The sequence below is a fragment of the Stigmatopora argus genome, chromosome 3, assembly GCF_051989625.1.
Source record: "Stigmatopora argus isolate UIUO_Sarg chromosome 3, RoL_Sarg_1.0, whole genome shotgun sequence".
Lineage (NCBI taxonomy): Eukaryota > Metazoa > Chordata > Actinopteri > Syngnathiformes > Syngnathidae > Stigmatopora > Stigmatopora argus.
Window position 1 is genome coordinate 15,256,294 of NC_135389.1, and position 13,827 is coordinate 15,270,120.

The following is a 13,827-nucleotide window of genomic DNA, read 5'->3' on the forward strand; positions in this document are numbered from 1 at the left end:
AGAAAGAAGATATCTCTCTGTCCACAATGCCCGCTTTTTAAAATCACTGAGGTTAAATGTGATTGTTGCAGTCTGCCAGCTATTTCAGGAGACACACCAAAAATTTGAAAGAGCCTGCTCACACGGAATGATGCTCAAGTTAGTGAGAATCTGACTTCCTCAGGCATAGACCACTCTTTGGGCCCCGCATGTAAATATTTCATTTTCAAGCTAAGTACACCGCTTCCCCTGTTCTGGCAAACAGACCTATTATTATCATCCCTATCATCGTCGATCTGTGGCTGGCGAGCCGAGTAAATCCAGCCTGGCTCATTTTAACGCAATGATGTAATATACTGTGCGGAAAAATGGTTTGGAAATGGCTCCGACGGCAAATAGATACGGCGCTTTGCGCCCAGACGAGCTTGCTTTAGGTGTCGCTAAGTGGTTAATTGTGTGATTTGATGCCAAAGTGAGAGCAAATGCGCGGCTTTCCTCCTTGTCAGCCACAACAAAAATCACTCATCAAGCTGTCTGAGTGTGACTCTCATTGCAGCCTTTGTTGATGTTTGTTGACATAATCCAAAACTGTCCTTGTCTTTTTTTGTGGAGGAGATGAGTAGGATTTTGTTGTTGTTACTACCTTGAATTACACAATGAAAATAGAAGACTTTGAGTTCAATATGACTGTAAACATGTATTTACAGGTATATTTGAATTAATTACATCTGTCACTGCAACATTTGCTTTCAGGATTAAAATGGATTTCATATTTATCGCTATCGATACCAGCAAATGAGTTAACCACTGCTGTTGGAGGCAGATTTTTCTTTAGAATACAAAGAGGAGTAAAAGCCTAAGGAAAAGCAATTGGTATTAAAAGAATTGATGATTGTAAATTAGGAGTTCTGAAAATTCATCAGCATGTTTTAAGTGGATATTGAGTTTGAGAGGAAATGATGCTATCTGTGGGGTTTCGCTGAAAGACTTGTTGTCTATGTTTAGTCCTCCGGTGCCCCGTTGATTGGCTTAGAAACTTCCGTGTGGTGGGTTTGCTGTTGTGGCCGATTGGTGGTGTTGACTGCTTTTCGCACTGAATGAGACCTTTGCACGACCCAAACAAAAGCCCACATTGATTTGCTTTCATAAACCGCCAGCCGCTGTTTGGTTTGTTAGTGGATTAGACAGAAATGGAGCTGAGGATTTTTTAATGATTTTGTCCTGTGTAGCTGAAACCCAATACCTGACTGAGCCAATGTCACGCGTCCAGACAGCTAGCCATTGGAAAATGTGTCTTTGGCCAGCGCACACAGCCACAATCTTATACATCCACCTTCAGTTTGGTCTCGAGTGGCCAACCACAGATGGTGCACGGGAAGGAAAATCTGAAATGTTGAAGGCATTGAGCTATTTGGAGGACTCCCTGGGTGTCTGCACTCATGATTGCCCTCTTAAGCTGAAGTTCATTAGGCTCGTATTGACATGTTTGGCTGGTGCGGCCACTTGTCGGCCAACTTCAACTATCGGCACCACTCAATGGACTTTTGTAATAAGCAGTTGTGACAGAGAGTAAACAAAAGCGTAGACTAGAACCACAAATTTGGGCACTTCACTTGACAATGGAAACTATGTGATAAACACTGGTTGCTAAAGACGTCAATCAAGATGGATGGAATATGAAGGGTGATAAAAATATCCATGAACGCTAAAATGTACTGCTTACAAAAGTATGGGTTGCATTGTCCAAAAAATGTTCTGACTAAAAGTGCCTTCCCCATTCTTGTGGTTGTCCACCCAGCAGCAGTCGCCTGCAGTGCCTGCAGGTAGACTCCGTCCAACGCTGGATGGAAGACCTGCGTCACATGACGGAGGTAGAGTGCATGTGCGTGCTCCAGGCCAAGCCCATCGAGGTGGAGGACGATGTCCAGCAGGCTGAGCTGATTGTGTCCGCTGGGGCGGGGACAGCGGCGGGGGACACTGTGGCACGCAACAACCTGCAGTCGCTCCTGCGAAGGGCCCTGGTGGTCAGTACTGAGCTGGGCAAGATGTTCCAGCGGCTAGAGAAAGGACGCTGGCAGAGGGTCCACAGCACAGCGGTGCGGGCAAACTGCCACGTGCGTTCCTTGGTGAACGAATACAGTACGGCACGAAATACGCCACCTGAGATGCAGAAGGTTATCTGTTTTTTTCATTTTTTAACTACTCAGATGGTCATTTTATGTCGCTCAACCATGTGGTTTTGTTTTTGTTCCAGTTTGAGACATCTCTCCTAGAGAAGTGCCTGGAGCTCACGACTATCACTGAGAGGTACATTAAGTCACTAATACGTAGTGATACATATATTGTGGTAAAAGTAATACTGTTGGGTTAACTGTAGTGGTATTTCAAGAAATAACTTATATTGTATTTAAATCCATACACTACTGTACTATAATGAAAGGGTTAATTTACTACATAGGTAATGGAATTCCTTTTGGGCGGTATTTCAGTAGAATTGTTAGTATTTAGGTGACATTTGCTACATACCTTGTTATCTTTAATGTAGTCAGATTTTCAAAAAGTATCTACTTGTTGCAAATTTTGCCTGCAGGTGCCTACACACTGAGGACGAGTTCTTCTTGAAGTCTATGAGGGATGCTATCCACGAGATCCTGACTGATGTCAGCGATTCGTTTAGCAACATGATTGACATGGCACTAGCCAACGAGATTCAGGTTTATACCTCAAGTCTTGTTGTCATTTTCATTTTGCTTTGATTGACCTTTGACAGAAATCCAATCTCTGCTTGTAGGTTCTGATCAAACAGATTGAATCTTCAGACAACGTTGACACTATTGGCAGTGCCATCAGTAACCTGCTGTCCTTAACCCAGGATGGGCCACAGCTCTGCAGCATTATCGCCAAGGTACTGAGCTCAGAGTGGACATCAAAGTCAAACTCCAATACCTAATATAAAATTGCTACAACCTATTAGCAGTCAACACTAAAGATGATGTCTGAGCAACGGAATTAATTTTACTGCCTCAATTATAAATTCTCATCTGGCCAAGCCCAGCTTCCAACTTGCCGCAGTTCGTAACAAGAAACAGCCCAGATAGCTAAACTCCCTCCTTCCTTCTGGTATTTTTTCCACGGTATAGTTGACTTTCGGGAAATTGATCTCTCTCACAGGTTATTTTGCATACCAGGTCCAGTTACTGTGATGATATTCTTGATTTCCAGTGGGTAGATGGTTAAGTCTGTGCTAATCGATGTCAAATGCATTGTCATTTGGGTTATCTTTAACAGTCTATGAGTGCATCCTGCCTTTTAAATGTAAAATACTGTTTAACCACAAACTCAGACTAAGGATATCAGACAGAAAGTCTCAATCGGGCCATTAGTTAGCTGGCCGCCTTTAAGGCACACACACAGATTCTTCGATCAATACTGTCAGTTCCCATTAGCGTTGTGCATTAATCACGTGGTTTAGGCGAATCTACCTATCAACTCACCCCACCTTACAGACAAGGGGAGGGTTGCAAGGCTGCCTTCCAGTCGTGGTGACGGCCACTAAACGACATCCCGCCACTTCTAACACACGCACTCATGCACTCAGAAACACAGCACGACCAAGTGCATAATTTCTGGCTAGTGTCCAAGCTCCTCCAACCCTCATTATCATTTTCCGCAGAGTCCGTGCTTCTCTTTCCTTTTTTCTCCTCCTTTCTCCCGTTAAATGTGATTAGATTTTTAAATGCTGGAAAGGAGAGCTGATATTTCCTTTGTGGTGACACTCAAGTTTATAGTATGCATGCAATGTTGTGAGTAACAGTGCAACATTAATGAGTCAGTTTGAGAATGTAGCAGACTGACTCACAGATGTCTATTTTTTGTCAGAAATATCATGATGTGAAATACTCACATTCCCTATTCATTTTCAGTATTAAAAAAAATAAAAAGGAAAAAAGTTCTGGTAAAATATACCACTGGCCTCCAAAATATCTGATTCAATAAGACATAGTGGTTCACATGGTGATATTAATAATCATTAGTAGTTTAAAATAGCAAACCTGACTATAGGCCACACTGCTCAAATTTCACAATAGTCAATTTCTATGAGGATAAATTTTAAATGGATAAAATGTGACGTTATATCTACTATTAATACATATTCATCTCCATTTACTGTTAGAATACATAACATTTTATATGTGCAAAAAAAGGCATCTATAAAATGTTTCTCTGTGTAAATAATAAGTGTTGATCTGTTGTTTCATGTGCAATGGAGTGCAAATTATAGAATTGCATGCTGCGTTGTTCTATTCGTGCGAATGCGTCGTTGAGCAGAGGCATTTTTAGCCCCGTGCGTGATGATATTGGGAGGTGAAGTCACTATAAACGAGGATGTAGTTGCTCACTTAGTGTGAAAAAGTCAAGCAACCGTCTAGGTGAAATCAATTAAATTTAACACATTACTGAATGCTTCTCAGTGGGATTCAAGACAAAAGTCCTAGCATTTTATTTCCAGCCTGTTCATCTTTAACGTTAACAAAAATAATCTCCAAAGCAATGCATCTTGAATCCATTCATTCACTTTATGTGGCAGTAAGGCGGTGCAGGGTTTTTGAAGGGTTGAACTCTATCCCAACTGATTTTCTGCATGGCATGTTTCCAGGATTAGGAGCACATCTGCAGTACCTCCCAATTGAGAGTTCTGTCTTTTAGATGTTAGCTTCATGGCAGTCTATGTTTCTAAAAGTCTCAATTTCCATGGCCATTACATTCATTTTCCACCTAATTGTAACCCAAAAAAACTGGTTTAAAAAACCCTATTATTTCGTGAATAAAGTACAATTTTCTAAAGAAATACGATTAGATTTCTTTTTAAATAGAATTTTGGTTATTTTTAACCGTACACCTCCAAGCAAGACCATGCCCCACAATGCATTCTGATGACAACACCTGGAAAATAAAATTGATCCAATCTAGTAGTTCAATTAAATCTATAGTGAAGGACTATGTATACATCAGCATCATTTTGTGCTCCTTGCAGCTATACGACTATCAACAGAAGGTTGTCACTTCCGTGACAACAATATTGAAATCCATCACCTAGTATAAACATTGCATTAATTTTAAACACTAAGAAAAAAAAAAAACACCTTTAAAAAATGTGTTCCCCACATATCTACGCAATTCCATTTCCAGGTATTCATCTGTGTGCAAATAGGTAGAATTACCTGGTGGAAGTAGCGCCATTATCCTAATAAGGCCATTAGACCGGCCATGTGTTGTTCATTCAGTGAAGTGGCCAATCACACTGCCCTCCACAACCTGACTGCTCTTTCAGACATGGATGATTGGACCGACCGACATGGTCCGGGGAAGACCCCAGTCAGAATGTTTGTACGAGCAGAGAGAATTCTAATTGTGCTTGAGCCGAGATGTTGGAGCAGAACCTTTACTCGTCACCTCCATATTGGAGCTCCTGATCACGTTTCTTAGGATCAAGCCTTTCGAAGTAGAGTGAAACCTTCAGTCTAACACCTCTGTGAAGTTGGACACTTGCAAGAAAACTGGTTAAGTGTTTTAAAATGAATATGATGCAAATATATGTGAATGTTTGCAGGAAGGAGCAGTGGTGTCGTTGTTCAAGATCTGCCGCCAGGATCGCTTTCAAGAACTCTACGCTCACGCTTTGAGGACTGTTGCCTCAATCTGCTGTGTGGAGGAGGGCATCAAGCAGCTGGATAAGGTAACAACACATCCACTCCCAATCTTACACTGATCCTGATTGGAGATCCCAATTCTACTTGGCTTGGATGAAAATGAACCAAAATAGAAATACATTTTTGAAATAATCTGGCACGGATCAAAAAATGATAAAGGTTTTTTATCACGTTATTTTCTTGATCATTTGATAAATAATATAATCCCATAAAGTTTTGAACATGGCATTTTATATGCTAGTAGTTTGTATAGTCTAAATTGAGGGTAAGGGAAGCATTCAGGCATGAAAAGCCTTTCAGAGCAAAAGTCCGCTTAGGAGACACACCAAAAGGTTCTCTGGGGATCAGCCGTCAGCCGCGTCCGCTCAGCCTCGACAAACACAACTGTCGCTGTGGAGGACGGTGGTGTGCATTTGCTGTTTATCAGCCGATACGCTGCTCGCTTTCATCCCCTAATGGGACTTCGTGTAATCACAACATAGACCATTATAGGGAAAAAAATCGGGAGAAGACTGCATGATTGACAGATAGTGTACTCTCTGGTGTCACCTGAGTGTTAGTATTGTACAAAAGATTTAAGATGATGATTATTAATACAGTTTGGAGTTAGGTATAATGTCATTATTATTCAACGAGGTATAAATATACACTGATTTGAATCGGCGATTACTCTGTGATGTGTGAGATCCGAGTGCATGTGGATCGGTACACGACCTCTATGGTATGAATCATCTTAACGACGAATCGAGTGGTAACACAACCGTGTAAACAACAAGCGTAAACCATCCACAGTATTGAGATACATAACTATTTCACTATTTTCACTTCATTTTCGGAAGGAGAATCAGGGATACAAGACAGACAAGGAGGAATCTTAGAAAGCCATTAACTTAGAAGTCATTCACACTCATAGTTTTATAATGGGGCATATGAAAAATAGGATAACTAGCAAATGAGAAAGCACCAGTAACTCAGACTTCTAGAACATGAACTTTAAACATCATTTACACCTGTAATGCCACACTCCGTGGTAGGAGAAATGAGGGGCTACTTGCAATGCTACAATAGGTTGGACAACAACATGGATAAATCTACTGCATTCTTCACCTAAAATCAAAGATTTGGATGTCATTTAGTTGTTTTTAGAAGCAGGGAAAGGTAGACAAAAACCTTGAAGGCCAAATCAATCTTTTGTCATTTGTGTGTTACTACTATATGAACAAAATGCAACAAGTTCTATAAGTATCATTTGTTATTCATTTTCATTTAGATCCAAAGTGCTGGGCGTTGAACATTTTACTTTAAAAACAAGCATTTCACTAGTTTAAGATACTTTAAAAAAAAAAAAAAAATAGCCCAAAATGTGGGATCACAGGTTGGTATTTGTGGACATTTTATACTGTAGTCTGTACTGCATTCGTAGTAAATAAATTATTTGGGATTTTATATATATATCAGTAACAGTATTTTTTCGGTAACTTCAATTGTTACATTGTCTTGAAGCAAATCAGTTTAAAATGTATACTGTTTTTTATTATTCATATCTGAATCTGCCCCACGGACTATGAAACGATATATGAATGATAACCCGTACTTTGTATTCAATATGATGAATTACTGTATTTTATTCATGTTACTTTTCTTGGCAATTTAGTATTTTGCACCCTCTAAAAATTGTCATTTCAAGCCACACTGCAGTCATTGCAGTAATGTGAGGGAATCTCAGGGAGGAGCACCCACTTTTGTGAGGTGGTGCTGCCAGGAAGCTCTGGGGGGGATTCCACGTCACTGCTACTGACGTCCACGGGGACTAAAATAGGGTTGGGTGAATGAGGGTGCACAGAAGCTCATCAGTGGATAAGTGTGACAGGGGTGCATAGATGATGAGTGTTGTTCTGCATGCTTGTCTCCAAACTATGGTTTCCCCAAAGTGCTGCTTTATGAAACAGTAGTGACAAAGAATGTAAGAAAAAAATAAAAAAACCAAAAAACAGGGATCAAAATTGATTCCTAGAATGACTTTATTATGTGAAATGTATGTAGCATATGGATAGATGTGTTTATGAGTATAATAAGTGCATGTGCCAAATTTCATATGAAGTACAAATAACACCAGGTTGACTGTGGTCAAAATTTATGAGACACTTTCTCATCCTTCTGAATGGTAGCTCAAAACTTTTGACTGCCTGTGGATATTATGAATTTTGTGTACAACAATGCCACTATGTGGAAAAATGTTAAACTGCATCTAAAATTTGGCAGATCAGATGAAAGTTTAGCAAAAAAGGAATTCACTTTAAAATTGATATTTTGGTCATTTAGATTGTATGGTAATCTTATGATATTACTTCAGCCAATCTAAAATATAGATATTGATATTATCGATATTATCAATTGTTATCCTAGAATTTCATCATTTCTTTAACGTGTTAAAAAGTGAGAAAAAAAATAAATAAAGTGTTAAGCATAATGTAATTTTACGTTGCATTGTCTGAAATCAAAATTGTCATCCAAAACAATAAATTCGTCAACACACACACACAAAAATAGTCTTTTTCTCATCTCATCTCATTTTCTGAGCCGCTTTATCCACATTAGGGTCGCAGGGGGTGCTGGAGCCTATCCCAGCTGACTCCAGGCCAGAGGCGGGGGACACCCTTCGTGTCTTTTTATCATTTTAAAAAGAACATTTCAGTTTAGTTCAGAAAATGACTGTTTGCCCCCAAACAGGTTGATGGCATCCTGTGTCTGGCGGACATATTGACTGACGACGGAAGCGAGGAGGCGGCTCGGGCCGAGGCAGCAGCAGTGGTGGCGCAGATCACATCTCCGCACCACACATCAACACAACACCTGGCCAGCTTCTTGGAGAGCATGCACGACATTGTCACAGCGCTCATCAGTGAGTGATCTGCCTTTCCCAGAAGTCACCATAGAAATGGAGCAGGGTAATTTAAAGGGTTCAAACAGCCTACCAGGCATGTTTGTGGGGTGTGGGAGGAAACTGGAATACCTGGAGAAAACCCACTCCAGCTCGGGGAGAACATGCAAACTCCACACATTGAGGACCCACCTGGGATCGAACCCCCAACCCCAGAACTGTGAGGCCCACATGCTAACACAGGGGTGGGCAAACTATTCCAAAAAGGCCGCAGTGGGTGCAGGTTTTCATTCCAACCCATAAAGAGGCCACCTTTTCACCAATCTGGTGTCCTGCAAGTGCAATCACTCAGTGTATTGCAGCCAGGTGATTCTTGTTTTCTGCAGAAATCTCATTGGTTAAAGTGCCTTTGCTGTGTCAATTGCAACAAAAACCTGCACCCACAGTGGCCCTCGAGGACCGGTTTGCCCACCCCTGTGCTAACACCTCGTCCACTGGGTCACACCCAAATTACTATTATACTACTAAATTTGGGTTCTCCAGGATTAAAAAGCTTATAGCTTTCTTAAACTTATTCATCTTATGAACTTCTAGACAGTTATTCTGAAAGACCACTAGCTTTGTGAGGATAAGTGGTACGGATGAATCTATTCTGAAGGAAGGTGGTATATTGCTACCTCATTGGAGAATATTTGTTCTAACTCTGGAGTTTTCCCTGTCTTTCAGACCTGTGCGAGAGCGCTTCCTGTGGCGAGATCTTTCTTTTGGCTTCTGCAGCATTGGCCAACATAACCTTTTTTGACAGCATGGCCTGCGAGATCCTGCTGCAGCTCAATGCCATTCACATCCTGTTGGAGGCCTGCAAGGACCGCCAGCGGGTGGACACGCCGTATTCCAAGGACCAGGTTATGTTTCGCCATTGCTACAAAATATAAAACCACTCCCAAAAAATGACATTAACTCCAAACGATGGCATTTCAGGTGGTGACCATTTTGGCAAACCTATCAGTCTTGGAGCAGTGTGCAAGTGAAGTCCTACACGAGGAAGGTGAGCCTTTCACAGATACACTTTTCATTAGAGTTGCACTATTGGTCTCGCAGTTCTGAGGTTTGGGTTCATAAGCAGACTCGGCGTGTTTTCTCCAAACCCTACCGGTGTAGAGGTAGCATTTTTTTCTTCGTCTGTGCCTGCATGGGCTTCTACACTGGTTTATAATAATTCATAAGGAAGATAAAACAAATTCCCTGTGTGTTGATCTAGCAATTTCCTCAAGATGGCAGCATCATGCCATTTCTGGTCATAGCCAAGCAAGGCCTGTCAATCAAAGTCTGCATAGAGTGGACTTGAAATATAAAACCCACTTGTGCTATACTAAATAGCATACCTGTCAACCTCTGCCAATAACTGCCCTTATAAATGATTATGATTCCCCTTACAAACCCCCAAAAAACCTTACAAACACCGTACGACTCGTACGGTGTTTGTAAGTTTTTTGGGGGGTTTGTAAGGGGAATCATAATCATTTATAAGGGCAGTTATCGGCAGAGGTTGACAGGTATGAAATGGACAAAAATCTTACATAATGTATTGCCTCTTAAAGGTCCATTTGATTTTTTTTTCTGTTTTCCATTTGTGATGTCAGGCGTGGAGCGACTGCTGCTGCTTTTAAGCGAGAGGCCGTCCTCCTCCAGTCCGTCCGAGGGTGCTGCCTGCGAGCGTGTTCAGCAAAAGGCCGCGGTCACACTGGCGCGCCTTAGCCGGGACACTGACTTAGCAAAGTCGGCCATTCAACTCAAAGGTACTTTGGATTTTTTCCTCATCAATTCATTCAAATCTCAAATCAGGTGGATGTGTGTTTGGCACCAGACTGTTTTATTTTGTAACATACTTTCCACATTCACAAAACACAAATATTAGGTGGGCATTTAGAATGCATGGAAATGAAATGAGAACTTACTCAGAATGCCGTCACAGTCAGTCTTTCAAATTTAAATGATTCTGAGTTGGCCAAATGAGACCCAATCAGAAGCCTGTATCTCAGCCAGAGGGGTAATTCTACTTTCAACACTTTTTTTAGGGTCAAACTTGAAAAGGGCATTGAATAGCGATAAATTGTGCTTTCCTTGTCATTAGACCCACTCCGTTCTCTGTTCTTCAAGTAACAGTGATGGTAACAATGTCTTTGAACTTTCCCTCCGATGCCTTCAGCCGTTCCTCGTCTCATCGAGTTGTGCCGATCCCCTACGGAGCGGAATAACAGTGACTCTGTCTTGGTTGCTTGCCTGGTAAGTAGGAGGAATTATAAGAGGAACAAATCTGAATGTCCTGAAAACAGTAAACAATGAAACACTTAGTGTTGTTTAAGATTAAAATTTGCATTAAATGACAGTTAAATCTGAATATCAGAAGGAAAAAGTCCTTCGTATTGAAGAATTTTCCCTTTCAATCAAAATGGTATATGTGTCATAATGAAATTGAATCCTATGAAAATGAAGAAGGTATATCAGGAAAAATAGAAAAAATCAATTTTAGTTATTTCATTTTTGTGGGCATTACTACAGCTTTTCCTTTGGGATTGTGTATTTGCCTTTATTTATATTGATTTATCTTCCTAAACTTCTTTACCAGACATGGCGTGTTCAGATACGTAAATATCACAGATACTTTTTTTAATTCTTTCTAGGACTCCTGCTTATCAGGAGTACTTTTTGGGGGGTCGAGAATTTAATTGGGCGAGATCTGTCTTCACACTGCACATTGCACTTGGCCGAGGGTGATCTATGATGTACTAGATGATGATTTTTTTCCACCTTCAAAGCAGCAATTTTATGCATCATTTGTACAATTGTAGTCGACCCAACTAGCTGTTTAACTACTCTGGTTTTTTTATGGAACACATGTGAAATATGAATCACAGTGGAAACTGGGATTTCAGACTAAATCTTCGAAACTCAGACACTTTAGAAGTGAACAGGAAATGAGTGATTATGGTTCGAAGCAACCTTTCAGGAGAAATAAAAAATGTGTCGCCAATTTTGATTCCCAGGGGCCCCGAGCCAGTCTTCTTTTTTTATTTCTCCCCCCTCATACAAACCTGAATCAATAGCCAGGTTTTGGGAGAGTTTGCTCATCATTAATTGATCATTTAATTTGTCCAAATGTCAAGAGTTATTCCAGAATAATGGATGGCTTAAATTAACACGCTCATATATGAGTTCCTGCGATTGGCTGACCATCAATCCAGTGTGTCGCCAGCCTGGTGCCCATAGTTGGCTGGGATAAGCTCCAGCACCCCCCGTGACCCTTGTGAGGATAAGTGATTCAGAAAATGAATTTAATGTGTAATTTCTTTAAAAAAAAATTTTTTTCACAATTTTCTAATGTACAAATGTATTTTTATGATGAAAATAATGTAAAACTTACACTAACAATTATTGAATACAAATAATAGTGTTCTTTTTCTTAAATGAACCCCAATATTCATTTGCCTTTTGAATAGATAAGGGACTGAAGTGCCCAAAAAAATAAAATAAAATAAATTGACCAAAATTTTTATTTGCTCTAGAATGGGTAAAAAGTCTTAGGTTCCAACTTAACAAAGTTGTTGTGGTCACTCTCTCTAAAAGGGTTAAAATTGACACCCTATTTTTTTTTGAGTCCATGCCCTCGATTTTGGCAGAGTAGGGCATCATTGATCCAGTTTTAGAAAGCAGAATGAAAAAGAGCAGGAAAATAAGAGGGTTATTTACAAGCATGTTCTGATCTGCACCTGCAGGCAGCCTTGAGGAGGCTGGCGTCGGGTTGTCCAGAAAGCATCGAAGCCGCCGACCATCAGCAGTTGATCAAACCGCGACTGGTCGACTCTTTTCTATTGTGCTCCAACATGGAGGAGAGCTTTGTGTAATGTGAATGTGTTAACATGCTAATTCACATCCAACACTTGCGCTCATTATGTAAGTAAACATTCTTTGACAGGATTGCCAGAAAAAACAAAGAAAAAAAACATCAGAATGTACAAGAAGACAATTTATTTGTGGAGGTGTGTGTGTTCTCGCATGAGGATCACATTTTTATGTCAATATTTTTAATTTATTCATACTGTGTATAGTATGTTTATTGCAGTCCAGGCATATTTTCTCCATTCAAATTGAGAAGTGGTATTAATAGATACAATTTTCTGAATTTATTTTTAAAGGGAAAAAGTATCAGGAATTTATTTTATAAGAGTCAAAATGGAATCTTATGTAAATGCAAAATTTAACTCCGATTTTGGGCAGGGCAAAAAGCTGAATTTTACAAGAGTTTACAATTCTATTTTAAATAGTTTTATTGCCATCTGGTAGAATGTTTATTATTTATTATTGTCAAGCTATCAATGAGCATAGGTTGTAATATTTCATACTTCCTCTATATATAAGCACATGCTACATAACTACAGTGGATCGCTGCTAATTTGTGGTATGAATCTGCGGTCACCTATTCACAACCTGCCACCCTTATACTTTATAGCTATTTTTTTTCTTTATAATATTGTTATTTATTTCACATTTTTATTTTTGAGAGGAATAAAATGCTGCATGGCACTTAATAAGCACCTACTAAAAATTGGTGTAGTTGGAAAAAAAGATTTTTTTAAAAGCACCTCAAGTATTCGCAGATTTAGGAGATTTATGATCCGGCACGGTCCCTATCCCCCTCAAATAGCAGTGTCCACTGTACCTCATTACAGTTAAAAAGTTGTATCCATGGACAGCATACTGTTTTTTTTGTTTGTGTTTTTATAAAGAGGTTACGTGCATGATTATTTTCCCTCTTGTATATCTTTACACATCACCTAGACTCTGTGTGAATGCCATCAATATTTGTCTTGATTTACTGGAATGAGTCTTGTTATTTGAAAAGAATGATTTTAGTCACTGCCTCTAATAAAGACAAGCAGCAGTGAATAATGGATCGGTCTGATAAAATGAAAACTTATTCCCCATCAGACTTCCTTATTTTCCACCCAGCAGAAAGCATGAATAAAAGAAAAGTGTTTGGGTGGCCTGTGAAGCTCTCATAATGTGTGTGCACTGCTTGATTGTACCCTGAGGCTTGGGGGGCAAAGTGGCAATTTTTTTTAAAACTAGTTAGCAGCACGAAGCGGCACAGAACGAGCAGTTTTAAGTTTTTGATAGCATATTACGAGTAACACCTTGTACCCATTTTCTGTTCCACCTATCCTCACATGGCTCACGGGGGTGCTGGAGTCCATC

General features: G+C 40.0%; 1 protein-coding gene across 1 annotated transcript in view; it reads left to right on the top strand.

Moving 5' to 3' along the window:
* Nucleotides 1-13,523, top strand: part of insc (INSC spindle orientation adaptor protein) — a 29,804-nt gene extending 16,281 nt beyond the window's left edge. The window contains exons 3-13 of the mRNA XM_077596764.1: nt 1,781-2,153; nt 2,234-2,286; nt 2,570-2,693; nt 2,771-2,884; nt 5,591-5,716; nt 8,421-8,592; nt 9,298-9,476; nt 9,553-9,619; nt 10,215-10,370; nt 10,781-10,857; nt 12,348-13,523. Of these exons, the coding sequence (XP_077452890.1) occupies nt 1,781-2,153; nt 2,234-2,286; nt 2,570-2,693; nt 2,771-2,884; nt 5,591-5,716; nt 8,421-8,592; nt 9,298-9,476; nt 9,553-9,619; nt 10,215-10,370; nt 10,781-10,857; nt 12,348-12,476 (1,570 nt within the window). The 3' untranslated portion in view covers nt 12,477-13,523. The remainder of the gene's footprint in view (nt 1-1,780; nt 2,154-2,233; nt 2,287-2,569; nt 2,694-2,770; nt 2,885-5,590; nt 5,717-8,420; nt 8,593-9,297; nt 9,477-9,552; nt 9,620-10,214; nt 10,371-10,780; nt 10,858-12,347) is intronic.
* Nucleotides 13,524-13,827: the final 304 nt, after the last annotated feature.